Source organism: Sebastes fasciatus, chromosome 16 (genome assembly GCF_043250625.1).
Source record: "Sebastes fasciatus isolate fSebFas1 chromosome 16, fSebFas1.pri, whole genome shotgun sequence".
Taxonomy (NCBI): Eukaryota; Metazoa; Chordata; class Actinopteri; order Perciformes; family Sebastidae; genus Sebastes; species Sebastes fasciatus.
The window spans coordinates 29020278-29048248 of NC_133810.1; the positions used below are offsets into that span (position 1 = coordinate 29020278).

The 27971-nt window shown below is 40.9% G+C and overlaps 1 protein-coding gene across 1 annotated transcript; it reads right to left on the minus strand.

The window, feature by feature from the left end:
• Nucleotides 1-3819: 3819 nt before the first annotated feature.
• Nucleotides 3820-27955, minus strand: ubash3ba (ubiquitin associated and SH3 domain containing Ba). Its single transcript, XM_074611427.1, has 15 exons — nucleotides 27506-27955; nucleotides 27223-27405; nucleotides 9920-9973; nucleotides 9502-9688; nucleotides 9207-9405; nucleotides 8850-9019; nucleotides 8456-8664; nucleotides 7995-8139; nucleotides 7167-7287; nucleotides 6937-7059; nucleotides 6726-6818; nucleotides 6024-6168; nucleotides 5838-5944; nucleotides 5027-5136; nucleotides 3820-4935 (listed from the first exon to the last, which is right to left on the minus strand). The coding sequence occupies exons 1-15, from the start codon at nucleotides 27559-27561 to the stop codon at nucleotides 4798-4800; spliced, it is 2040 nt and encodes a 679-aa protein (XP_074467528.1). The 5' UTR covers nucleotides 27562-27955; the 3' UTR covers nucleotides 3820-4797.
• Between the last annotated feature and the right edge of the window lie 16 nt (nucleotides 27956-27971).

Genomic DNA, 27971 nt, shown 5'->3' on the forward strand with positions numbered 1-27971 from the left:
GTTATATGCCAGTGTTGTTTCTACAGCTGGTTGCACTGCCACCAAGTGGCCAAAAGAAATCAGTTAATGCAGGTTTAAGTAAAAAATACCACATGTTTTCTCTCAGCCTGTTTCCCACAGCTGAGAGACTTTGGTTATTATCTATTCTAGATCATACTGCACAGTAGATGCACGGCTCAGAGTCATGTTCCTGTACCATTTTCCTTATGCAACCAAATATCTCAAAACTGACAAGGAAAAAGACAGATCTAGGGTGAAAAAAAAATCATACCTGTGGGGTAACAACATATTCTCGAGCTCTAAATACAGCTTTTCAGACATCATATTAATGCTCAAAGACTCAGATAATGGAGTATGATGACACATTAGTAAATACATTTTTGTAGAGCAAAATTTTTAAAAGATATTTGAAAAATTATTTTAAATTTCTAAATATATATTTATTTATTCAAAGAATATTTAAACAGAAATTACAATTGAATTAATCAATGAATAAACTGATATATGAAATTAATTGAGTAATTGATTATCATTACTATACGTAAGGGATAATTTGATCATGTTTATAACATGGCTACTTGCCAACAAAATGCCATATCTATCAAATTAAAAATATCAGTTGCTCATGAAGTTATTTAATATATGATATGTATGCACAGCTATTCCTTTTTCTCACATTTCCTAACTTTCATGTTTCCTGAAGAACAGTGGAAACAGAGACAACAACCAATCTTAATCAAAGTGTTCAACTACGACATGTAGACGAGTGAATGCATCACTGAACACCTACCTGCTGCCTGCAGTGATGTTGGTCTTTGCTGCCGCTGCCCTCTGACCCTGCAGGGAAATGCATGGATGAAGTGGAAACCAACATAACCAGTAAGCACCAAGCTAACTTATTTTACACACTTTACACTATTTTAGTGGACTGACCTCCGGAATAGTCCAGGCTAGCTACAATAATCACTTTATGATGCTTCTGTCTTTACACATATGCTGTATCTACCATGTGGTAGCATGGCAACCCATGCTATTTCATCAGAGTAGTCTCATACATCACGCCTTATTAGGTTGGATAAAGAAGCAAATCTCTTCACAGGGTTTCAGAGGGTTTAGAAATTGCTGGCCCACAGTTCAAGTGTGCCTGTAGTTCATTGTCAAGGACTGCTGATATTGGTCATCAAATAGCACCATCTAGTGGAGAAAGAACTGTATGCCTGAGTGAGACATATTTTAATAATCTTTCAGTATTTTAAAACAAATCTAATTCAAATACAGTAACGAATGTGGTTCATTGTGTGTGGACTGTTTATCCAGGGACCCTGCTTACCAAATAGAATAATTTATACTATCAGAGGACAAAGTTTTACTATTTCCCAGGGGTGTTCAGTAGTATTGAATTTACAGTTTAATTTACATTTAAGTGCATAAAAGGTTCCTTCATAATGTCTTAATTAATTGATGCCTCATACATTCAAGACAGATTATCATTTTAATTTTTAAGTCTAACATATGTGCAAACCCTGGAAGAGAGATTCTGCTATGTTACATTTAACACTTTCAACATGAGTTGTATTTCAGGCATGTTATGAATGTAAATAATATCTACTGGAAGTATGGCTGTATGTTATATAAGAAATTCATAATTTAATAATATAATAATAAAAAATACTCCAACTGTAAGCTAAAAAAATGGAGCATTATTATCACATTAGAAAAATAGTGGCTCACATCAGCAACAGCTTCTTGTATTCATCACCTGCAGCAGCTGTGCGTAGACTGTTTATCCAAGGACCCTGCTTACCAAATAGAATAATTTATAATATCAGAGGACAAAGTTTGACCATTTCCTAGGGGTGTGCAGGAATATTGAGTTTACAGTTAGCAACATTTAAGTGCATAAAAGGTTCCTTCATAATAATAATGTCTGAATTAATTGATCATATTTCAGAATATTATTTTTAATTAAGTCTAACAATCTGCAAACCCTGGAAGAGAGATTCTGCTACCACTTTCAACATGAGTTGTACTTTAGGCAGGTTATGAATGTAAATAATATCTACTGGAAGTATGGCTGTATGTAATCTTCAAAATCCATAATTACATTTTTAGATAAAGTGAAGGGAGTGTGGTGCTATACTGCTACCAGTCAACAAAATGCATCTAAAAATTGGAGCATTATTATCACAAAACAGCCTATAATGTCTATGGTGATACTCAGCTTCTGGTATTCATCACCTGCAGCATGAGGCTCAATTAGCTAGAAATGCTCACCTCATTGGCTAGCTAGCTAAGTGTTGGTTTTATGCTGACACTTATCTTAAGTTTCAGGTGCTTCTAACGTTAACGTCATTAATGTTAACATTATTTTCCACAGATATAAAAAATAACGTTTCAACAGACTACAAACACATTTCATGAAGAAAACACACAAATGTCTCACCTGAGTTAGCAGGACACGGAAACTCTGGATAGCAGGATGACTTTTAGATAGCTAGTGGTTTAAAGTACGGCTCACTGTTGTAACCAGAGTTGTAACTACTTAAAGCTAGTTAATTTATCGCAAAAGTAAACGTGTAGTATTCATAACCCTTCTCTATTTCCTCTCCCAAACAGTTCAAGTTCATTACTGTAAAGTAGCAATGACATCACTTCCGGTCGTCCAAACTGTCCAAAGGTGCTTCTTCCTGTCAAGATGGCCGATCTGAAAAACATGTGTTTTTTCATATGTCCCTAATTTTTTCAACAGTGCTCTTCTACATGGACACATATTGCAACTGGTGCTCAGTAAAGAAAAAAATCATAGTAAATCAAACATATTTTGTAGGAATGTTTTCAGCATCAAAAGCACATTGACGCTGCTGCAAGACAGACAGTAACTATTACAAATTGTATCTGTACGTTACAATGCCTGCTTGTGTTTTCTTTATTTTAACAAGAACAGGCAGCACTGTTGTTTGTGTAAAACAGAACCAAAAATCAGAGGTGGGGGACTCGAGTCACATGACTTGACTCGAGTCAGACTCGAGTCACAAATTTGAGGACTTGAGACTTGCTTGACTAACATTGATAAAAGACTCGACTTGACTTTGACTTGGTATTCATGACTTGAGACTTGACTTAGACTTGAGACGGATGACTCGAAAGGACTTGACTTGACTTTTTTAATTAAATATAAAACATTTTCTAAAAATTGAGAAGTTAAGTTTTGTTTTTGAAACATTGGGTGATTTCTAGTACAATGCAAGCAAACCTACTAGGACGCAGCAGACAGCAGAGGCCAACGCAGGAGGCAGCGAGCTTTCATGGAGGGGCATAGTACAAAAATAACAAAATTTGGATTCAATGATTATGTTGTCGATGACGGTAGTAAGAAGAGAACAGCGCTACGCAAGGTCTGAGGCTCAAAAATCAGTAACACGACCACCACAACATCCAACTTCAACTTTTTTTTTAATTTGCCATGGTTAGCATTTTAATTTGACTCGCCATAAGCCCTGTAAAGTATACCTATAATCATCTTTTCATGACCACTGTCTTTTAACTGATTTTAAATGTGGAAACTGGGGTAGATCATAAGAATTTCGTATGACTTGACTTGTGATGTGCTTGACCTGAGCAGTGTTTTGACTTGACTTGCTTGATTCTCACCAAAGTGACTTGGGACTTGCTTGAGACTTGCAGGTTAAGACTTGAGACTTGGTGGGACTTGCACATGTGTGACTTTCTCCCACTTCTGCCAAAAATGAAGACCTACCTTAATTCCCACTGGTTACCAACATGAAGAAGTGATGTTTCCACAGAACACATGGCACCGGCTGATGTGTATAGGCCTTCATAACTCCACAACCTTGCTTTATTCATTCAGTATCAATAGATTTTCTGAGTCATACTACAAATAATTGGTATAGGCAAGAAAGCACTTAAATCATCTGACATAAAAAATAATACAATGCTCCCAAGTGTCTGAAAAGCAGTGTGGTTATCAGGCTTACAGAGTCAGGGTCATGATAAACAAGCAAAAGTTTTAGCAGTCTGTATTTCATTATATTAATTTTTCTTAAGTCATATTGACTTGGTTGCTCCCGTGGTGGTAATAAAGACTGCATTAAGGAAAAACGATTCATGTGTGCACATAAATGTTAACTTAGAAGATAATGATATGACATTTCAGGAATAAAACAGGTATCATAATAAACCACCCACCTCAGCACCAGAAACAATGAAGATCAGTTCTCCTCTGTCTGATTGTCAACATTTCTTTTGTGCTTTTCTTCACAGGAGGGTCGTCGCTACAAGTTAAATAATAATAATAATTTCTGACACATGGAAAAATATTTCTGTGGTACAAGTCTTTCTCATCTAATTCTCGTCACAGTGTGTGAGAAGGCAGCAGAACACAAAGTCTTCACCGCCACAGACAGAGCTTAGTGACACCTTCTCGTGGCATGAAACCTGATTCATCAGCAATCATCAAGAAATGTCCCCATTTCTCGTAGCACCTCCACATTTTGGGCAAAGAAGTGGAAACGTTGAGGCAAACGCGACAAACTGCCGCCCAATCTGTAGCTCCTTTTTGCTGTAATCTCAAACACAAACTGTATTTTCTCATTCCTGAGCAGTGCATCTGAATACATTTTGCTTCAGTGAATGCAATCTTTTTTTTGCATGTCTATGACGGAAGCCAGACGTGTACTTTTGTTTTTTTTTGGTAGTTGGGCAAGAGTGGGTTAAAAATAAATATTTTTTCAGCAGTTCAGGGCTGCCAAAAGATAAAAGAGCCAAGAAGCAAATGTTTCAGTCTTGCATTAGCATTTCCCTCCAGTTGAAACTGTGATTGGGTCCATGTGTCAGAGGCAAGATGGGTGGGTCGACCAGCTGCCACACCCCGGTCTCTCCCATTTCTTCACATGCACAAAATCCCAAGTAAGGAATCTGCAGAAAGAGAAGACAGATGTGCATATTATCAAAGAAAAGGGAGAGGTTAGAAATAAAAGAGGCGTTGTAGCTGAAGCAGCAAACTGACCTTTCGGACAACTTGGACAAAGTCCTTGGAGTTTTGGGGGCTGAGGCCTTGTATCTGGCGAGTGCAAGCCTCCAGGGAGGAAGCATGGGCCACGATCAGGACCGTGTTTCCTGTGTGAAAGAAGTAGAGAAGCACATTCCATAGACACTGTTAGCTTTCTATACCGTTTAAGGACACTCAGTCGTCGATATGCTTGAAGTGTCCTTTAATATAGAGATTGGGACGTCATCCAAGTTAAACATTTTGATTCAGAGGGCCAGCAAGCTCAAAACAAAGTGCTTATTGTGTCACCCTATTCACTTTCAAGGTTCAGGTACATTTTCTTTGTGCAGGGCCAGCAAATCAGCAGCATGTTTCAGGCAGATCCCATTGTTTAGCTTTGGTTCCATTAGCTCATGCTCAGTGTACAGTGGCCACTGGAGATTAAATTTAAAACAGGAAAACATTGACATTAAAATGTAATCATCTTAAAAATAAAGTTGGCATTGTAGCCAGTGAAGGTTGCCAACATTTGGTGCTCAGTAAAGTTGGTATTAATTTGAAACTGTATACAAAGATGGAAGACACAACAGCTCCGCAAAAGTGAAGCCAAAACATCTCGATCACCATCCTGGTGGCTGGCTGCAGTATAGGTCATAAATCCCACCCCTCAATGTTAGCAGGTGGGACATGAGCCAAACCGAGACTCTGGCTCGTCATAATCTCAAAATGGCAGCTCCGCTATCCAGGATATTTTGGCTTCACTTTTGCACAGTAGAAGGAAGTGGAGATGATTTGAAACCCTGGATGCATGTTTATAACTCCACTTTACCCAGGTTGTTGTTCTCTGCCAGAATCTCTCGGGTTACTTGGAAGCTCCTGCTGATGTAGGTGTCGTAGGTCTCCGTCACCGCCAACTTGCTTATGGGAATATGAGGTCTGGGGACAAATCAGAAAAGAATATAGTAAATTGTAGATTAAAGTGTATAGATGCTGTAGCGTAGGTGTCGCTGTGTACCTGTATGTTGTGTCCACACTCAGGTTAGCAGCAGCCAGATCAGCTGGGGGGATCCAGACGGGTAAACATGTGCCCGCCACCCACTTGGTCCACTCAAACAATCCAGGCTCCACACGGATTTTTGTCTTTCCCTCCTGCTGGAGACCTGATGCAGTGTGAAGCGCAGAGAGAAACTGTCAGACAGGAAGGAAGATGTAGCTCTACATCTTCTCTGTCATGTCGTTTTGTCAACAGAAAAATCTATAAATACATCTTCACATGAAATGTGAGACTTGATGCAATGAGAATAATTGTGTTGGTCCCATGTGCCCTGACATGAGATGACTTGGAAGTTTTTGACAAAGAAAAGAAAATCTAAAAAGAAAACATTAGGTGTTTTGCTGTGTTCAAAGAAAGTAAGTGATGGGGAAAAGAAGTTAGACCTCCTGTTAAATCTCTTCCTTTTCCTCTCCGTTCTGTTTCCTAATGATGCCTCTAGGTACCAGAGAGACTCGAGAAAGTGATGTAACCAGACAAATCCTATTGCGATCTGAGCCAAACTGAAGGTTTCAGATCCTAAACTAACACTAATAAAAATCCAACGTTATTATGCAGCAGCAACTTTTTTGAAATGTGTGCATATTGCATAACATGCAAGCTGAGGAGCCTGAATAGATGCTGGGTAACTTGTCTGTGGTTATATTAGTGTTGATGAGGTCTTACCCAGCAGAATGTTGTGAGCAGTCTGGACGCAGCGAAGAGACGGAGAGCAGTAGACAAAGTCTATCTTTGTGTGGCTTTCCAACAGGGCTTCACCTGAAATGGACCAAAATACACTGTGATTCTATTGTAAGGCATTTTAATGTTATATAAACCTAATCTCTACTTTATTCAACAATCCTTAAAGCCTAAACTTTTTATAAAATGTACCGACCTACGAGTCGGGCCTGGGTGGAGCCAAACACAGTAATTGGACAGTCCTTGTCGTAGTCCCGGTGACCTCCGCTTCTAGGTGGCAGGCTGGGTGGCATGTTGAGATTAGAGCGAATGTATCGGCCTACGCAAACACAAAGGAGAATCTTACAGAAGAACGGAGACGAAAAAAAGTGTCTAATGAAGCATACAGTATAAAAAATGATTAATTAATCTCCCCTGCATGCTAACCTTTGGTGTCAAAGCACTGTGTGATCCAGTGTTTCCCAAACACCACATCCATCCTCTCCCCATGGCGACATACAAACAGTCTCATCTTGGACAGGGAGGAATGACTGCTTGGCCTCAATACCTGAGATAAAGATTCATTTTAAGTTGTGAAGCATTAGAGAGTTGCTGAGGATTAAATCTTAAGCGCCTGCTAGATGCATACACAGTAATTATTGTCATTAACCAGTGAGTAACCTCCGGGTCTGAAAAGCGAAGCCAATGTGTCTTAAACCTGCATTCTTCCTAACAGCCAGCAGGGGGCGACTCCTCTGTTTGCAAAAAGAAGTCTGATTGCATAGAAGTCTATGAGAAAATGAGCCTACTTCTCTCTTGATTTATTACCTCAGTAAACATTGTAAACATGAGTTTAAGGTCTCAATCGCTAGTTTCAAGTCTTCTTCATTACAGCATGATGTTCATTTAGTAAATGATGGTCCCATTTAGAGTCAAGTAGACCATAAAGCAGGGGATGCTTTAGGGCGGGGCTACCTTGTGATTGACAGGTTGCTACCATGCTGGTTTTCCATGTTTTCGTCTTAGTACTTTAACCCTTTCACAGTGTGTTTTCAGTTCATGAAAGTTAATTATAACATTTTGATCGTCTAAAAATGTCTTATTCAGCGTTCGGTTGTACTTAGCGCCACCCTCTCACTTCAATTCTGGTTGCAAAAAAACAAAATGGCAATGGCCAAAATGCCTTGAGGCTTGAAAACGGCAGTCCACAAACCAACGGGCGACGTCACGGTGACTACGTTCACTTCTTAGACACATAATACAAGAGTGCTGTACCTGCATGGGAGGACAGAGGCCAGTGAGGCCGGGAGCATCCATGAGACTGTCAAGCAGACTGTCATTCAGCTGTCCGTCAAATAATAGCCCAGACACAACGCTGCCAGAGTTAGACGGAGAGGCACAGGTGAGCAGAGAGTGAGACCTGAGGAACACAGAGAATTCAACATTATTGTCATAGCACTTTAAATACGACACTGTTTATCTACAGTAGAGAGAAGAGAAAGAAACAATTCATTGTTCATTCATTTTCTATTCTTTCCCTTAGTTTACTCTTCCCACTCAGCTTAGAAGCGTCACTTTATTTGTGTGCACTTGTGCTCAGGGATTTGTGGATTGTCAGTTTGAGATAACACCCACTGATGTCTTTGTGAAGTGGTTGCAAAAAGGGACTTGGTGGCTTCGAAGAGACAACCAGTGATAATCTGCCACTTCTGTGGTGTTGAATCTATTTCCCTTACCCGTGGACGACCCAGGTGTCAGACTCGTCAGCCCGGTTGACGTAGTTCTCAGGCAGCAGGCCCGACAGCCCCGTGCCCAGCGAGCTGCCGTACACCCAGCCCTCGCTGGCGCTGCTCTGCTCCACCGGAGACATGAAGATAAAGTCTCCCGGCACCAGCTCCAGCTCGTCGTCATTCTGAGGCGCATACGGGTACATGACTTGCAGTGTCTACAGGGGGCAGATGGTTAACGGCAATTAGACAGAGGATCTTGCATCTATTTGTTTAGGAATGATTATAGCAACATTTCTTTCACTTAATGTGCTTTAATGTCAGAAAAACAAACTGAACACACAAGTGGGAAACATATATGCTAAGAGTAAGTACTAATTTTCAAAGGAAGCGAATATCAAACCTCATGATTAGCGAACCGAATATCCCGTGAGAAGAGCACGGCCAGCCAGTCGCAGCCGGAGGACACATCCACCGCTTTGGCCAACTTCTCCAAAATTGGAAGGTGACTGGCTTGGAAGTGGTACGCCAAAGTGACGTGAAGTTGTTTCTTATGAGGCTCGACGTGAACATCTGGACCAAGGACAAAGAGAGAAATGTGCTCAACAGATGTATATATATACTCACGACAATGACGTACTGTTTTCCATTCTATGGCGGTTCTCCACTGACAGAATGATGCTGTTTGACAGTACGCGTCTACGTACTGTCAAACAGCATCATTCTTGAACGGGTATGGGAACATTAGGGGGTCTCAAACCTGCTTTAGCTGTTGCTTCAGTTGCAAAATCAGAAGCGAAACTCTTCAGCACCTCGGCCATCTGCTCCTCCACAAAGAGGCCAATAAAGGTGGAAGAGGTGTAGAGCTCCAGCGGGAGGGGCATGGGTATGCGACCCTTCCACTTGGCCACGGTCGCCTGGAGAGCGTCGGTAAGAGCCTCCACCTTGCCGTCGGCACACTGAGAGCGGAGACAGGAAAAACAGGAAGTCATCAAATGCGTAATAACAGCTATAAACAGCCAGAACGGGAACATTGATAAACACAGATGCCTGACCATGAAGAACTGGCAGAGGGTGATGTGGGGGAAGATGTTGTGCGCCTTATTCTTGCCACAGGAGAGGCGGGATTGCTGCCAGAAGTGCGAGAGCTGCTGGAGCAGCGGCCCACTGGGTCGCATATACAACACATACTCTCTGGGCAGAGGGTCATCCAAGAACGGGTCGTCCACGTGGGAGAAGAGCCTGCAGCGACAGACAAGAAGAGCCAAAGTGATGAAGTGAGAAGTGGGAGGGAAGTAGGAGAGAGGACGGCTGATGTCCAGCAGAGGGCAGCACTGCTGTAACAGCACAGTGACACATCAATATGTCGAGGGGTTAGGTCAGTACACGTTATATTTATCATTACAAGAGTTGCTGTTGTGCATCAGTGACTGTGGGAGAGCATGTGAGTGAAAGTGTGTGTGTGTCTCTCACCAGTCACAAGCCGCCTGGACGTTTTTCCCTCCTGTCGAAACCAGAGCTTTCAAGCTGCAAAGAGAGAGAGAGAGAAACGGAGATCAAAGCACAGTCACACAAATCAATAGTTTCTCTTCCGGACCGTGTTTATTAGGAGGAGATTGCTGCGCTCCCACGTGACAACGAACAAAGAACAAACATCCCGAGAGAGCAGTAAAAGAATAATTCAGAGCAGGAGTTCATTATTCGTAGCAGAAGGTTGAAATGAAAAAGCATTCATGCTGATTTGAAACATATTCTTTGCTATGAAAATATCACAAAATATCTGGTTCTATCATCAATGAAGTGTGTTCAGCCCACTCGGCAGACGCAAACTGAATGTGAACACGATGCTGTTACAAGTGATTCTGTCGATGATTAAATAGCGAGTGTGTTATAGAGGAAATCAGATCACAGTCTTGGTAACAATTAATTTCTGCAGCAGCCAAATGTCACAATATTAACACCCACTAAATACGACAGGGAGAAATATAGAACTAATGCCTTGTGTTTTAGTGTGATGAACATTAAAAGAGAAAAACTACGACGTGATTTATCTGTGTCATTTCATAAAACTTCTTTTCTGAGAGCTGATTGCATGATTACTCTTGAGTGCTCAAAATCTAATTAGTGTCTTTTTATGAAACCTCTGAAGGGATTCACTGATTCCTGCAGCTTTCTTCTGCTTCAAGGGGGCTAACACAGAGGATCTGGACGTGACTTTATTTAACACAGCCTTGTCTGCAAAGATTCGGCACACATTAGCACAAACTTTCCACTTAAAGTTGGTCAATCAAAATCATGTTCCTCTGCCTCCTCCCAGTGCTCCAAATGGCATTGCAAGATTTCACCCTGCCCGAAGAAAAGAAAACAATCAGAGCCGAGCAGTCTCTAAAGCAGCTGTCAATCACCGCTCACAGAACTCGCAAACTCTGATCAAACGGTCAAACTAGGCAGCGCTGATCAAATATGAATCAATATTCTGTTACTGTAATGCCTACTTCTCTCCTCAAATGTTTTAAGAATCATCTTGTAGTGTACTGTTTACTGTTACAGCCAAAACCATAGACTGTATATACAAGAAGTGGACGTAGTCGCTGCGACGTCACCCATTAGTTTGTGGACTGTCGTTTTGAAGCCTCGAGTTCAGCATTTTGTCCGTCGCTATCTTGGTCATTTGCAACCAGAAGTAACACGAGGGTGTGGAGCTAAGTACAGCCGAACGCTGAATAAGACATTTTTAGGCGACCAAAAATGTTATAATTAACTTTCAGGAACTGAAAACACACTGTGAAAGGGTTAAAGTTGTAAGACGAAACACGGACAACTCCCAGACCGGACACCACCGTGGTAGCGACCTGTCAATCACAAGATAGCCCCGCCCTAAAGCATCCCCTGCTTTATGGTCTATATGACTCTAAATGGGACCATAATTTACTAAATGAACATCATGCTGTATTGAAGAAGACTTAAAACTAGCGATTGAGACCATAAACTCATGTTTACAATGTTTACTGAGGTAATAAATCAAGTGAGAAGTTCATTTTCTCATAGACTTCTATACAATCAGACTTCTTATTGCAACAAGAGGCTGGCTGTTAGAAATAATGCAAGTTTAAGGCACTTCAGCAGTGGCTTCACTTTTCAGAACCGGAGGTTGCTCACTTGCCAAAACCGTCCGGGTCACAAACTCTCTCATACTAAAATATGTTTCTGAAAAACATTTGAGGCAGAAATAGCCATTACAGAAACATAATCCCCCTTACAGTGATTGACAGCTGCCCAGAGGGACTCCTCGGCTCTGATTGGCTGTTTTCCTTTGGATGCAGGGAAATCTTGCAGATGCCGTTATGAGCACCGGAGGAGACAGAGGAACATGCTTTTGTTCAGATTACCTGTCTCATGTACTACTGTCAGGATATATAGTGACCGTTTTATAAAAATAACTTTTTTTATCATATTTGCTCAAAATTACCGACTGCAGCTTTAATATTCCTAAATTTGTTTATATATGAGGATGTAAGAATTGGTGGTAATTTAAAGTATGTGTGCGTGTAAGTCAGGTGTCTGTTCGTTCATTTCAAAGCTTCTCTATGCAAAGTAGATATAGCTGATTGACACCAGCAACACCTCGGTGCGTGTTGGCTCTATATATATATAACACAGTGGCCTCTTGCCAAAGTGATAGTTATCTTTGTTGATTTCTTTTTTGTGATCCAAAAAAATTGTCTCCCTGACAAATAACTAAAGTAAGTGATGCTTGTGTGATGTTGTAAATGGTTCATTTCATTATTAAGCACCAGGAAATGCACATTTTTGCTACAGCATTTGACCTTTAAAACTCAACTACAAAAACACTTTAAGTTGTTCTTTGTGCTTTATGTGAAACAAAACCTTCATGATGCCATGCTCTCTCTAAAGGGTAACTGTCCCTAAAGACAGCGCTAACTGTCACTGCTCTGAACGACCCATATAATGAAGAGCAAACAACAATCTACAACTGATATCAAAGTGAAACGAACAAGCAGGACGTGTTGTTTTCTGTGCCATCGTAGAGCCTCAGTTTGATTGAGTTCACAGCACGATATAGACGTGTTGCAGCGTCTCTCTGTGTGATCCGACGTTGACTGTGTTCATTGTGCCACTCTAGCGCTTCAATTCGATGAGCTATTTTTAAATTTGTCCCACTGAGAGGGTCCTAGATAACGGCAAAGTCCCTGAACCCTGGGGCAGTGTGCCCTGACAGAGCACAGCGAGCAGCATGGGAACGCTGAGGCTACAGCGATGTAACAGATGGCTCACACAGAGCTACCACAACATGAACACACACAGAAATATATGCAGGGTGAAGTCAAATTAAAGACAAAGAAGCACAGACAAAGCTCGGACTAAAGTCTCCAGTTCATTCACCTTATCAGGCCTACAAATGTTAGACCACTATTACAACATTTTACCCAACTGATCCATTTTTATTCCGTCAGTAGGAACCACTGCTGCATGTAGGAGGCTTAAGACAGTTGTCTTATTCAGATGTTCCACCTGGCACTGTGCGGAGGAGGAAAAGAAGGGGATTTTCTCTCACAAGGCATGATGGGATTACAAGCAGATGTGACTGAGACCTCACCAAAATCCAATCCGGGCTAGAACATTAGATTGCTTGCTTCTTATCTCGGTGGTATTTTTGTGACAGTGAACTCCTGAGACATGAAATAATAGAAAGGTCGTACGCTCACAGAGAGCTTTACGTGAATTTAATCTGCTTTTAGGCTGCTGGAATTACTAGAAAACGCTGTTCCAGGTATAAATAATAATACATTATCAAGCAGGAGACACAGCGTGGGGATGCTCGCCATTTTTAGGACACGGGAGGGTTAATAACAGCAAAGTCTGGTATTCATTCAAAATGTATATTAAGCCTCAGGACAGTAAATGGGTTATAGAATAAATAAGATATAAACAGTGGCCTGGCTAAATTCATATGAAAAATACATTGTATTGTCTCTTAAAATTTGTCAAAATATAAAATGAAATGACGATAGTTGCTCCTAATCCTTTAATATCTGCCAGTCTGATCCAATATTTATTTTATTATATTTTAGTACTGATAAAATACAGCCGCACGGTGCACATGGACTACAGAAAACATTAAGATTCATGAAAATTACATGAAATAATATTTTATTATGTTTATGAAAAACGGGTATTATTGTACATTCAGCGTTAAAGTTGAATTTAAATGTTTGAATAAACTTTTTTTGTGTTGTTTTCTAGACTCGAGGATCCTTCTGCTTGGTGAGAAAAGAGAAAAGCTGACTGCATAGAGCTTGATAACACTGCTGGTGTGAACCTGCAGCCCCGCCCGGCTAAATAACCGCCAGCCGCTGCAGCCGACTCGTTGTACGCCCACATTTAACTGGGGATTGTGCTTTTTTTCCATGCATCTTCGCACCATCGTGCTTTGATAGTGAAACTTTGGTGGACGTTTTTAAACTCATCTTTCTTGCAGATGTGATAATGTCCGTGCAGCTCTCACTATGAGATGTAAAAAACACTTTGCAAAGCCAATACAGAAAATTGGCTGTTAAACATTTTGGTATTCCAAATTGTGATTCCTTAGAAACTAACTTTAAGTAATCAACTTTCCCACACTTTTACAAAACACTTTTCTTCATTTTTTTTTAATTTAAATTCAATATTGTTAGATTCAATATTTATCAGATTTCTATCATTAGATTTTAAATATCAGTCATGTTTTCCGGTGTAAAGTACTGAACTAAAACCACGTTCTGGGATGTCTGTTTGAACTTTAGTATGTAGTAAATAAAAAAACAACATGTCCTTCTTGTTAACGTACACGGCACGTCGAGACAGCAGGAAGACATCTGGCCTGGCTCGGGCTGAAGTGGCGAACCAGAAGGAAGTCGCAGCTCACCACCAGACACACTTTAAAAAAGGTGAGACGTGCCGTATTGTTCTTTCACAAAGTACCACAAAGTACCACATGCACCATCTTGCTTAACAATGTCTGAAAATCTGCACCCCTTTGTGTAGAGCAGCCTCAGTGGGCCCCTTCCCCACTTACACATTCACAAATAACTGAATCAACAACTAAACCCATGCATATACACAGCATATAGTGGTTATTATCACAGATGATAAGAAATCAACTGTTCATGCCACATTTAATACTACTAAAAAAATGTACAATCTGAAACCTCAGCATATTCCCACCCTATTTTTTCTACTTTCACAACGCGACACTTTCACTTCCAGGTTTGGTGACAGAACTGCTGCCGACCCACTCTTTCCATCTGACCCTGAAGGCAACGCTGCAACTAAACATTACCGTCATTGTCGATTCATCTGTCGAGTATTCTGTATAAAAATAACCATCACACCCATTTCCCAAAGCCCAAGATGACGCATTTAAATTACTTGTTTTGTCCGACCAACAATCCAAACCCAAATATATTCAATTCAGTGTAATAGAAGACCAAGAACACCGGCAAATATTCACATTTTAGAAGCTGGAATCAGAGAATTTTTGCTATAAAAAAAATTAATAATTGATTATGAAAATAGTTTTCTGTTGATTGATTACTCGACTAATGATTTCAGCTCTACTGATTTATCAACAAGCCAAACTATTATAATGCTGACAAGCTATTGGTTCTAATCAACACTCCAATATCACAGTTATTACCTCCGCCAAGGCCGAAAGCCTAGGAAGGAGGTTATGTTTTCACCGGCGTTGGTTTGTTGGTTTGTCTGTCTGTTAGCAGGATTACTCCAAAAGTCCGTGATGGATTTGAATGACATTTTTTGGAGGGGTGGGGTGTGGCACAATGAACAATCCATTCGATTTTGGTGGCGATCAGGATCATGATCCGGATTAAGGAATTTTTTCATGAATTCCGATCAGCCTGAGCATTAAGACTACGGGATATAACACATGCACAGTGTAACCGATTACGCGTTGATGATGCATGACCCCGCCTTCTTCCTTCTTCCGGCAGAGAGATATGTGTGTGGATGTGTGGCGAGACATCGAGGTGCGGCGGGAGCTGCTGGCCGTCCGCGGTGAGAAAGAAGAAAGCGGTAGATGACGGGATGAGAGACGTAGTGTAACGTTATACAGGCATAACAAGGCTGCTGAATGAGAGAGGCATCCGCCGATACGTTACACGGAAACACACCGTGTTCATAATAAGCCGACCACCCCTTGGTACCGCCAGCTGTGAGCTGTGATCTGTTTTTAAAGTCACGCGTTGGCGGAGGTCTGCGCTCTCCGAGTGCCGTTCTAGTTTTTTCTCAGATTGCTTTCTCAACCTCTTTCTTGTCCTTTCTTTTTTGAACACGATTGTCTGGAACTTCTCTTGGCGTCTGGGAGTTAAATAAACTATGTGCATCTTTCAGATATAGTTTTAGATACAGAAAAGTCTAATTTTGAATTCCAGACTGCATGGGCGACCTTGGGTGTGTACTTGCCAACCACTGCTTGCAAAGTGTTGTCTTTTTCACACCGAATGTTAAGAATAACATGTTTGGATTATATGGTGCCAATTCTGTTTTGTTTCCATTTCTCCAGGCAAAGAAAAAAAGAAGCGGGACACCGACATCTGCGACACCCTCGGGGAGCAGCGCTAGCAGAAGTTTCACAGGCGCCGTCTCTCTCTCTCCCTCTCTCTTACGGGCCAGCTGGTCCATGTTGTGGCTCCTGCACCGTAGCCCCGTCTGCAGCATCTGCTGTTTGACACTTTTTAAATAAGTCTTTATTAGAGTTTGTTTTTGTTGAACTGAATATTCATGTTTCAAATGTCTTTTCTTATCTGTTCCACCATATTTGAAACAGTCATTACGGCCAAACTGTCCTCAGTAACTGCAGCTCACCCCGAGGCCTCTCCTTTGCTCTTAGCGAGTTATTTATAAACTGCATTTCCTGTTCACAGCTAGACGAAGGATTAGAGAGTGCACAGTACTGTTTGCATTAATAACAGTGACCATTACTAGATGAAGGCTTTTACTTCATTTGCACGTGTACCACGGCTGCAGGCCATATTGGAAACAGCCTTTCAGTTTTTTTCACCCACATATGGCGAGTGTTTTCAGTTTCTGTTTCCACATTTAACTCCACTCCAGATAAAATGTTCTGGCTGCCTGTTGCGATGTTTACACAGCGGCGTTTCTGCTTTTTCATACAAGTAAACATTCTTTGGATTGTTTATTACAGCTGACCTATTTTTTTTTTGCTAAACTTGGATATCTTCCAGGCTGCTGGAGAAAGTTATCGCTTTATATCAGGCTATCTGCACACTTCTCATCGCATCTCATGAGTGTGAGCACTTTGGATTCCTGTAAACATTGTGTTTGAAGATAAGACATAAATATCATGCCTTTCATGGCTGCATATTGGCCAAGAAGGGAAAAGGAAATCATAAATTAAAGCCAAAAGTAACAAGCATCTAGAGCTGACGTTAACATGTCACCCCGTCTCGACACACACACATACAGCTACTCCCGAGGGCCCCTCCCTGACTCAGCTCTATGGGCGATTCAACGTTTCCTGTTTACAAGTCGACGGCGAACGCTCGTCACCGGCCACTTATCGCTCCAGCAGCGCTGAGAGCTCTGCTGCTGCCCAACACCAGACTGCACCCTGAGGAGAGCCCCGTCAGCAGAGGAAATGTGCTTCCCTGCGTCCAGTCTGGCCGACTACAGTATGTACGCTCGAGCCTGGTGAGCCCACGCCGAGCCAAACACCAGACGTTACCGCCCTGCTCTTCAACCTTTTCACTAGCTGACTGCCCAGGCAAAAAAAAAAAAGTTTGAATCTAGCTTATTGCAACAGATCTTTTCAGGGTGTGATGAGGACACAAAGACAGGAGGAAAAGATGTGCAAGAAGTTGTTATATTATACACAAAAGGCTGATGCTTTCATGTCAGCAAAGCAATAACACAACCAACTAGGGCTGCAACTAACGAGTACTTTCACTGTCAATTAATCTGTTGATTGTTTTCTTGATTAATCAATTAGTTGATTGCTCTATAAAATGTCAGATCGATGGTGTTGATCAGTGTTTCCTAAAGCCCAAGAGGATGTCCTCAAATGTCTTGTTTTGTCCACAACTCAAAGATATTCAGTTTACTGTCATAGAGGAGTAAAGAAACCAGAAAATATTCACATTTAAGAAGCTGGATTCAGAGAATTTTTACTTTTTTTATGTACATACAAATGTATTTGTTTGTTTTAATGGTGTGTTATGTAACTTTGGTTTATTTTGACAAATTTCCACTGAGGTGGACAATAAAGTTTATCTATCTATCTATCAAAATTACTCAAACTGCTTAATCGATTATCAAATAGTTGGCGATTAATTTAATAGTTAACAACTAATCGATTCATCTTTACAACTGTTCTTTCTTAGAGCTGTTAATAAGTGACACATGATGAAGTCAGCGTAAGTAGTTAAAGGAATAGTTTGACATTTAGGAGATATACGTGTATTTGCTTTCTTCCCAAGAGTTAGACGAGAAGATCAATACCGTGTCTGTGTATTTACTAGCTAGAGCTCGATTAGCTTAGTTTATCTTAGTTTAGCATTGAGACTGGAAGCAGTGGAAAACAGCTAGCCATGCTCACACTAAAGCTCAGAAATCCCCCTCTAAAGCTGACTAATCAACACACTGAATCTCGTTCATTTACACAAACTGAAATGTAAAAAGCTAACTGGATAACAGCGGTGCTGTTAATGAGACACATTTAGAGGTGTTAGCAGGCTCATAGCCAGACTAGTCGTCTCCCCATCTTCATATTTCATATTTACCATACAGACATGAGAGTGGTATCAATCTTCTCAACTAACTCTTGGAAAGAAAGCTCATTTCACAGAATGTCAAACTACTCCATTAACGGTGGGAGTGACTGCTGGCTATTGTTTCAGTGTTTTGGTACCACAGCATTTTGTTTAGGGTCACTAACAAGGCCAGCTCTCGGCGCTGCACACTCATAAAGCTTTTCTGTCAAGCTGACAGGGCAACGTTTCAGCACCACGTCATTAACAAAGCCAGCCGCGCCGCAGCCAGTGTCTGGAACGGCTTCTCCTCTTCTCACTTCATTATTTCTGGAGAAGAGAGCCGAGAAAGTCCACGGGGGCAGACGGAGCAAGTCAGAGATCGACACCGTTAAGTGAACCACGTGGGCCCTTTGTGTGACTAAAGGCTGCTCATTAGAATATTCTTCTGCGAGGTGTCCGTCAAGCTTATCAGATTGAACAAATGATTATCAATGCTTCTGTCAACCCAAAAAAAAGAAGTGTGCTGTTTTGTGTTATTTTTAGCGCTGCCGGAGTGACGTCAGTGAAACAAGTCAAAGTGCACAAAGCAAATGTTTCACTAAGAATGTATGAAGGCACGGCGCCAAAATAGTGATGAATCACACAGCGGCACTCTTCAGGCCTTCTTTTAATGAGAGAAACATCAAGAACTCAGTCAGTATAGAACAAACTTATTTTTCCATATCAACAAGTGAGATGTGATTCCCCCGCTTCAGCCGCCCTCAAACCACCGTCTCAACAAGAGCAACTCAGTAAAGGTCACAAGCCACTTCCGGAAATGGGCGACTTCCTCTTGGCTGTCTTGAGCACAAGCTCAGAGTTTGTTCTTGCAAGCTGCACGTGCAGCAACCAAAGTGTCACATGTATGCATAAGTTATGTGTAGTAATTATAATGCAGGGCCCTCGCAGAAACTCTTCTCGTGATGCTTGTTTTTGCATGTTATAGATAAGAGTGGAGTGTGTAGTTGTTCTGGTTAAGGCAGGGGTTCTGGTAGGATAACGGGTGACATGCACACAGACTTCCTCTTTAACACACAACAGGCTTCGCAGACAGGCAAGGTGAAAAAAAACACATTTACCGTACATAATGTTATCTCATCTGGAGGTGTTACAGCTCAGTAACCACAGTGGTTTTGAAGTCTTTGCTTGAGAAACACAATGAAACGTGTCAAGAGACTAAAGACAATTTCATCTGTAAGGAATAAGCACTGTGAAGATACCTCAATACAGAATAGAAAACAGAGCTGCTCTTTAGATTTTTTTTTTTATAAACCAGAGTTCACTATCAACCAAGATGAGGGTGCATAATCTTAAATTGAGATAGCCCTTTTGCATGACCAATTGGATTAAATACAATCTATTCAACATTTATTTAAACAATTAGATTCGGAGCAAATATCGTAACAGTAAATTTATTTATGACATGGCATTTTAATTCTCTTAAAATCTCCCAGTGAGGAAAAATATAGTGACTATTGCAAGCAGAACATAGACAAGTATATAAGAAGTGGATGTCACAAATTGGTTTGTGGGCTGCCGTTTTGAAGCCTCGAGTTTGGCATTTTTGCCGTTGCCATCTCGTTATTTTGCAACCAGAAGTGACACAAGATGACAAAAAGATATTTTTAGACGACAAAAAGCCACAGTTAAAATTCATGAACTGAAAACACACTGAATGGGTTAAAGTTGTAAGACTCGGACAACGCCGTGGTAGCGACCTGTCAATCACAAGATAGCCCCGCCCTAAAACATCCCCTGCTTCATGGTCTATCTAAATGGGACCATAATATAGTCGGCTCAACATCATGCTGTATGAGGGATGCTCATTTTGAAAAATGTTCTTAACCGATAACCGACCCTCGTAAACTGAAATGAAAATGTAAAAAATTGCAAAAACATGGTTGTGTTTAAGTGTCAAATGTCATCAGGCTAAGTCATTCCCACATGCCCCACATCATGGGATCAGTCTAGTGCAGAAACAATTATTCAATTAATCAATTATCTAATCAGCAGGGCTCTGATGGGCATTTCCACTATTTTGTGACACTCTAATAACTAAACAATCACTAAGTTCATTGAAAAATAACCAACAGTTTAATCTATAATTACTGCGATGGACTTGCCGCATGCGATGGAAGAAACCCCCGGTCTCTTCACCTGCACTAATAAGTCAAACATCACTGACATGATGCCATCATGCATCCACCTGTAACTGTTGCCTAGACCGTAGTGACACTGAAGGAACATTCACCCCTTTACAACTATAGAAAAAGTAGTATTAGTGGTGCCTGTGTTTCTTCTCTTCAATCAGCCAATCATGGACTTCAGAGCTATTTTGTTTCAAGTGTTACGTAGGAAGAGACCATATTGTTGTTGCAAACGCAGGCTTTCTGACCAAAGTAGCTGAAGTTTCCACACACCAGCAGTGTCACTGTGAAGAACACCTGTGATTGGTCTAAAATATCACATGACGTTGCTGTGTAGCCTTACGGGAAACTTCTCCTCTTCTGGTTCAATGCCTCCGTCTACATCTTGTGAGTGCCAGATAGAGTAAAAAAAAAAAAAAGGCCTCCGTCACTGCAGTCCATGTTCTGTTACATTTTGGTCATCAACTTCCTGTTTCCCCTGCTCACAATCGCCACATTATTCCTCTGTGTAACAAAGCGAAACAAAGCTGGAGTAGATGATCATACGAAAATCTGTATCCTGCAACATATTCATTAAAATGTGTTTCTATTTCAGTCGAATGGATTTTTTTTTTACAAAAGCTGCTTTGAGGCCGGTTTGTGCTTCATGCGTGCATGGCTGAGCTGCAGACATGCCGTCTGTTTGCTCTGGTGTTATATGGTTGCTTGCTTCTTGTAACCACTTAGCACATCATTTGTCTAAAATCAAGTGGTAGAATTCAGCTCTCCACTTTGTTAAAAATACAATAACTGTAAATCAGGTTCCTGTGTTCAGCCAACCAGCACAGCGACAAGTTGTCAGGTGTGTGCCTCCACTATGCCCGCTTATTTTGGCCACAAGTACGACATTTAAAACTGCACACACACCCCGATGTGTTTCTCCTCTAGAGATGGTTCCTTTTTCTATAAGTGCAGCAACACCCAGACACTTCACACAGTATGTTCTCTATACCGTAGATAGACAAACCAATACTGGTTTCGGAGGCCAGGGAGGATTCATGCACGAGCACACTACAAGGAAATAGTGGAAAATATTAAGGAAAGTAAACTACAACAAAGAATTAATATTTAACCATGGTCCCAATGATACGAGGAAGTCCCCTGGACACATTTCAGAAACGTCAGAGAACACATCGTTTACACATTGAAGGAAAAAAAAGATTAGTAATCTTTAAATAGAAGCAGGTTCCCAAGGATTAGAGGACTACAAGCAAATATATATAACATCATAACAGTGCCTGTGTTTATCTCACAACAGGAGATCTCTCACTGGACTTTAACAGAGTTATTATAATTATGAAAAGGTTAAGCCATTGAAGACACTGAGGTCAAGTTTTCACAATTTTTTCTGGGTGAATTTGTTAGCAACTTTGGGGCGAGTTTACATTTTACAATAAAGAAAATTGCACATGGTGCTTAATTCCTGCTTAAAAATGAACTATATTTTAACTGGATTACATTTAGGCTAACAAAAATCAATAAATAAACAAGTAATGGATTCAGTGTTTGTATTGTATTTACAGTATGTTGAATTTTTGTTGAAATTTGACTGCAAAGCTTTATTTTACAGGTCTGTTATTTCCAAATAGGTTCCCAAATACGTTTCTTGGGGGGGAAAAAACGATGTAATTGGGTCCTAATTAGTGAGAAAATAGAGACAAAGTTCTGCAAGAGTTAATTATTAAGTTGAGTTTTTAAGCAATTGTTTTTTTCCAGGGAAATGTCCTTGTAAGAAAATAAAAAAAAGAGCTGACCTCAGTGTCTAAACTCTTGGCTATGGCTCCGGTTAGACCCGGTAATGGAGGAGGAAAGAAAGTGAAAACTTCCAAAGCAACTTGTAGTCCAACCAAGAAATGATTTAACTTTTGTCCAATCGCAGCATTCTGCAGCTACCGAAGGCAAAACAAACGCCATGAAACTCAGATCCGTTTCCAAAACCTGCTTCCGACCGTCACACACGATCAGAACAGGGAGAGAGACCACCGTCCATCCAGCTAATATCTGATTACAATAGTCAATTCCTGAATGACTCAGCAGAAAATCCTCCCAATTAAAATAGAGGGGCTTTTTGTGCGTGTGTGTGTGTGTGTGTGTGTGTGTGTGTGTGTGTGTGTGTGTGTGTGTGTGTGTGTGTGTGTGTCTGTGTGTGTGTGTGTGTGTGTGTGTGTGTGTGTATGATTCATGCTCCCTACTGGCTTAAAAAAACCTCCTCAAACACAATGAAGCCCTTGTTCCCTGAAGCTATGACTGATAACTGATTTTATTCCTTCTTCCTCTCCCACCAAAGCCTACTGTATACAGGGAAGGGCCTGACGGCAAAACGTGCAAATCACACCTTTATTTTGAAGTTTTACTGCAAAATGTGTCTGGGTTGGTTGGTTTGCTGAACCAAAGAGTAGAACGTGACAATCTGCACCGCCGGAGATGTTCCGGATATTGAATTAGAATCAGAGCGCTGCTGGGTGTTGAACACTTTTTTTTTGGTACAGACCAAAATACGTCTGTAGGACTGAGTATCAAAAACTGACTTCAATATCTGGCCAAAGTTGTCCTCTTCTCTAATGATTCATTGATTAGATTGATTTCTGATTATTTTATTTAGGCGAAGTTCTTGCACGGCTGCTTGTGTTTAGACAAAATGTAAAAACTTGGGGGCGGCACAGGCAGCTGTAAACACAACACTGACACATATTTATTAACTTATTATACCTTGTTATTGCAAACGTGTTGCCTGTTTGCACATCGATCAGGTACGCAGCAACATTGGCATTTATTTCAACCTGGTGAGGGTCCAATATTCACTCTCCTTTTAGCTCTGTTTTGGTCTCCACCAACTCCTGAGGCTCTTTAAGCTGCTAAATGCTCTACTACGTTCACCAGCTTGCCACTAACTGACTGTTAGCAGGCTCATTAGCTCACAGAACTATATTTTTATCCCTCTTCAATAATTTTTTATTGAACAAAATGATGTGCAACGGTGAGGAGGGTGGGTGCTTCCACGGCGGCGGAGTCGGTAGGGACGACGTTATCAGCTGTAACCGCCGTAGTTAGTGCATAGCGGTGTCCAGTGAGGTATACGCTCAAATGCGCGAACATGCACTAAAAGTATGTGCATCCAGCCCGGCTATGTCAACAAAGCACAGAGAAGCTCTGATCACAACACACAGAGGGAGAGTGACTTCAAAATCATCAAAATTGTATCTTATTAGTATAAATAATATCCATCCCTTCTCTGTCACTTCATTCTGTATATTACTGCTGCAATAACTACTGTGTTTAAAACCAACCCACCAAACTTAAACACCCCGAGGTGCTGTATTACGTAACTATCTGTATTTTCTCATCTCATTGTTACTGTGTCTCCACCGACATCAGACCAGACAGGCTCGAAGGTAATGCTGCAGAGTTATTCTGCTTCATTATCATTTTATAGCTTCTATCAAAGTGTATTAGTCTGTCAGTAATAGATGTGAGTCTGCAAATATAACCAACCACAGACAGTGTCTCATATTGTCTGCAGTGGTTCATTAGGCAGGAGGAGACAGAGCTGCAGTCTGATGGAACAAAGAAAGCCTGGATGACCTCAGAGAGTTTTGCAGAAGATAAAAAGGCTTAATTTTGGAGATAGTGTATCTGTCTAGTTAAAAAAGAAGAAAGACTGTTCAACACTTTTGGCCTACTTAGCCAAACTCAGATAACTGCCAGCTTACATGGAGGAGACAGTTTTACATCCTAACAATCCAGATACTGAAACAAGTAATAGATCTGGGAGTTAATCACGGCGCTCTGAGATTACCGTCGCTGCTGACGGAGACTCAAAGTGAATTATTTCAGATTTCTTTTGTTACGCGGGACGCTGCACGCAGAGAAAAGCTTTTGTGTGAGGCGAGGCCGCTCAAATCGCCGGGTTTGATATTTAATGTGGGAGTCAGTGACAACATGAACAATGGGGAAAAGACATTATGATTATAGATTATGTGAGATTAGGTTGAATTCATACAGTGAGATCCATATCAAAGGCTGTGTTTAAGTGTAAAAGGATTTAGGCAACAGGATTCTTCACCAGGAGGAAAATAGGGTAAGATGGGTTTTTATAAAGCATGCTTTACAACATAAATGTTAAATTCTGCATGTCCATAAAGCTACTCTTCCATTCGCTGACAATGCAGCACCTTCATATTTTACATTTCTCATAATTTCTGGTATTAAAAGAGAAATGCTTCGGTTGATTTGTGGTCTCAAAGTAGTGCTATGATGTTGGATGTTACAGGGACTGTGATGAAGGCAAATGCAGATCTCACTTTTCTGATTGCATATAAAAAAAAAAAAAATCTTCACTCATATTTTATGCATATGGCGGTGTGTTCTTTACACTATGACAGTTTTCTTAAAATAATTTTTTTTTTAAAATCGCAATATATTGCTTTGCTTCTGTATCGTAACATATTCATGATACGTATCATATCGCCAGATTCTTGCCGACACACAGCCCTACAATCTACTCATTAAGGGTTAAACTGAGATGTTATGTGTGTGCCTCCAAACACTAGTAGCAAGCAGAAAACACAGTCATTTTTTTTTTATATATATATAATTACATAATCCATACGCTACATTCACAAGCCAGCACTGCTCGTTTCCTGGCAACTCTTCTCTGAAGGATGAATGAGGAGAAGAAGACGCGTCGAGGAGCACGCAGGAATGCCCACAGGATCGGGTTTTCATTGAAAACTGAGGAGAGTTGGCAAGTGAAACGCCGGTGACTCAGAAAACACTGAGCGTATTTGTCTATTGTAGTGGGAAATGTGTCCAAACAACATATGGACACGTCCACACACCCACAGAAACACTAATACCGTACCTGTACAAGTGATGCAGCTGTGTTTCTGTCGCAACACAGTACATTAACACTACTTGAGCAAATGTATTAAGCACTAATTATGTGCTTTATTTGAGTATTTTCAAGTTTTACTTCTAGTTATGGACTACATTTATTTGCAGTTACAGGTAACTTTGCAGATAATAAGTATAATAACCCTATAAAATATGATGCATTGTTATACAATGCATTTAACTACATGGCCGTATTTTTGGGGCGGCAGTAGCTCAGTCTGTATGGGGACTTGGCTTGGCAACCGGAGGGTCGCTGATTCAAGTCCGATTGTGCGTTTTGTATGTTCCTTCTTGTATGACTGTAGTATGTTTCTTTGTTTTGACCTGCAGAGGGACTAAAGATGTGAATTATCTTAAAAGGTATAATCTGGTACGGTATTAAAAGTCCCTGGAGAGCTGGAGAGGTGCCAGTTCACCTCCTGGGCACTGCCGAGGTGCCCTTGAGCAAGGCACCAGACCCCAAAACTGCCTATAGTAGCTGCCAACTGCTCCTAATACTAGGATGGGTTAAATGCTGAGACTAAATATCACTGTGTGCTGTGTACAATACAATATGTGACAAGAGAAGTTGATTTACATGTATAAAATAGTTAAAAAAGTAGCTCCAACTTTACCATCTACAACATTAAAATACAGCTTACATGTTCATATAAATAAAATAGTAACAGCCGCTCCTGCATATATGTACACATGGGTACTTTTTTGCTGGTAATACATACTTTTACTCAAGTAAAATACTTGTAATGAAGTGTACTTCCACTGTTGTATTGCTGCAAGGATCTAAATACTTCCTCCACCAGTATGTGTTGCATTTAATATCCTGTAGCAAGACCATGTAATAACAGTTTCCCAAGACAATGGGGGTCATGGTGTCTATATGACATGTGTTAACAACATGCACAGCAGAGCAGACATGTAGAGTCTCCTCTCAGCTGCAGAGGTAGGTAATAGATACTTTTACTCAAGTAAAATACTTGTACTTAAGTGTATTGTTGTATTGTTACAAGGATCTAAATACTTCCTCCACCAGTATGTGTTGCATTTAGTGTCCGGTAGCAAAAAACAACAACCATGTAATAACTGTTTATTTTAATGTGTTATTTGACACTAAAAAAATGTGCCATGTATAGATACATACTGTGCGTGTTCCTGCTTTTTTATTACAGTATCATCAAGCTATATCTTTTCTTTTACAGCGTCCAGTGCACATGCAAATGTAAATGCAAATATTAGACAGTTTCCTTATATGATACACAACAATAACACTACTAGTTATGGGCAATAAGGTCACCACAGACACATTAAAAAATAAAATGCATACACTTAAATGTGAATTATATTGGACCTGATCTCTCCTGAACATGAACTCATATATCCTGTGACTTCCCTGCACTATGGATTATTTCCTATGACCTAAAAAAGTGAATATAGTGCAGAAGAGACTGTTCAAAATGAGTGTAGTGCATTATTATCTGTCCTGCAGACATGACATGTGTTAAGAACATGCATAGCAGAGCAGACATGTAGAGTCTCCTCTCAGCTGCAGAGAACAGTTTATTTTAATGTGTTATTTGACACTAAAAAAGAGACAAAGTGACATTAAATCAAATTGCATAACCCTGCTTTTGAACATGCAATATGGCTATGGATACCAGAGCAAAAAACTACAGTTTAAAAGGGACATGACATGTGTTAAGAACATGCACAGCAGAGCAGACATGTAGAGTCTCCTCTCAGCTGCAGAGATGCTTCAGATCAGCTGATTGCATGAAACTTTGTCTGCAGAGTGATGCTGCTGCATGGGAAGCCTGACTTAACCTCGTTATACTAGTGTGTGAGACAGTGGGACAGTGTGCAGCTGTGTACTCACGCCCTGGTCTTGGGGAAGCCCATGGACAGCAGCACGTCCAGAGTGGACCCATGTTGCTTGACGGTGCTCGGCCGGCTCTGGCGCTGCCTCCGCGGCGTCACTTTGGCATACAGGTCCTCTTTAGCTGCCATCACTTCACTCACTGCTCCATCGGTATGTCTGTCTGCCAGCTCCTCTGCTCCTCTTATTATTATAAAAACAGATGAATAAGAGAGATATGGAAGTGGTGGACTAGTTATATACTTGGGTAAAGGAGGAAGGAAGCCGAGGAAACGAGCATTACTCTGAGAAACCAAGCTGAAGCGAGCTGCCTCCTGACGGCTCAGCGGGGTCAGCCATGAAGTCACTGCTGCTGCTCCTCCAGCCGTGCCCCCGATAAACGGTCCCCGATGGAGCTGGAGGTGAACATGTCTGGTTAACCTCCTCCTCCTCACTCCTCCGCTGAATGAAAAATACCAGATAGCTGGAGCTTCCTTTTTCCAACACGATGTGTTATTTATGAATGGGTCCTGAGTGAGTGAGCGGAGAACCAACCTGTGAAAGGTTCCCCCTTCAGTTAAAGGGACAGTACACCGAGGAGAGGACCGGAAGTCAGCGCGGTTTTCACACAAAACGGGTCAAAAACACACGATATTCTCGCTTTTTACACGCGCTGGTGTTACACTGACATTAATCACGTTGGTTGGAGGCAGTGTTGTGAAAAGGAGTCAAAAGGGAGGAGGGCTGGATGATGATGAGTGGAAAAAGTT

Coding starts and splice junctions, on each gene's coding strand:
- ubash3ba (XM_074611427.1), bottom strand. CDS start 27,561: ATGGCTGACCCCGCTGAGCCGTCAGGAGGCAGCTCGCTTCAGCTTGGT. Junction 9,689..9,919: donor GTCCAGGCGGCTTGTGACTG/GTGAGAGACACA, acceptor CTGTCGCTGCAG/GCTCTTCTCCCACGTGGACG. Junction 4,936..5,026: donor TTGTCCAAGTTGTCCGAAAG/GTCAGTTTGCTG, acceptor CTCTTTCTGCAG/ATTCCTTACTTGGGATTTTG.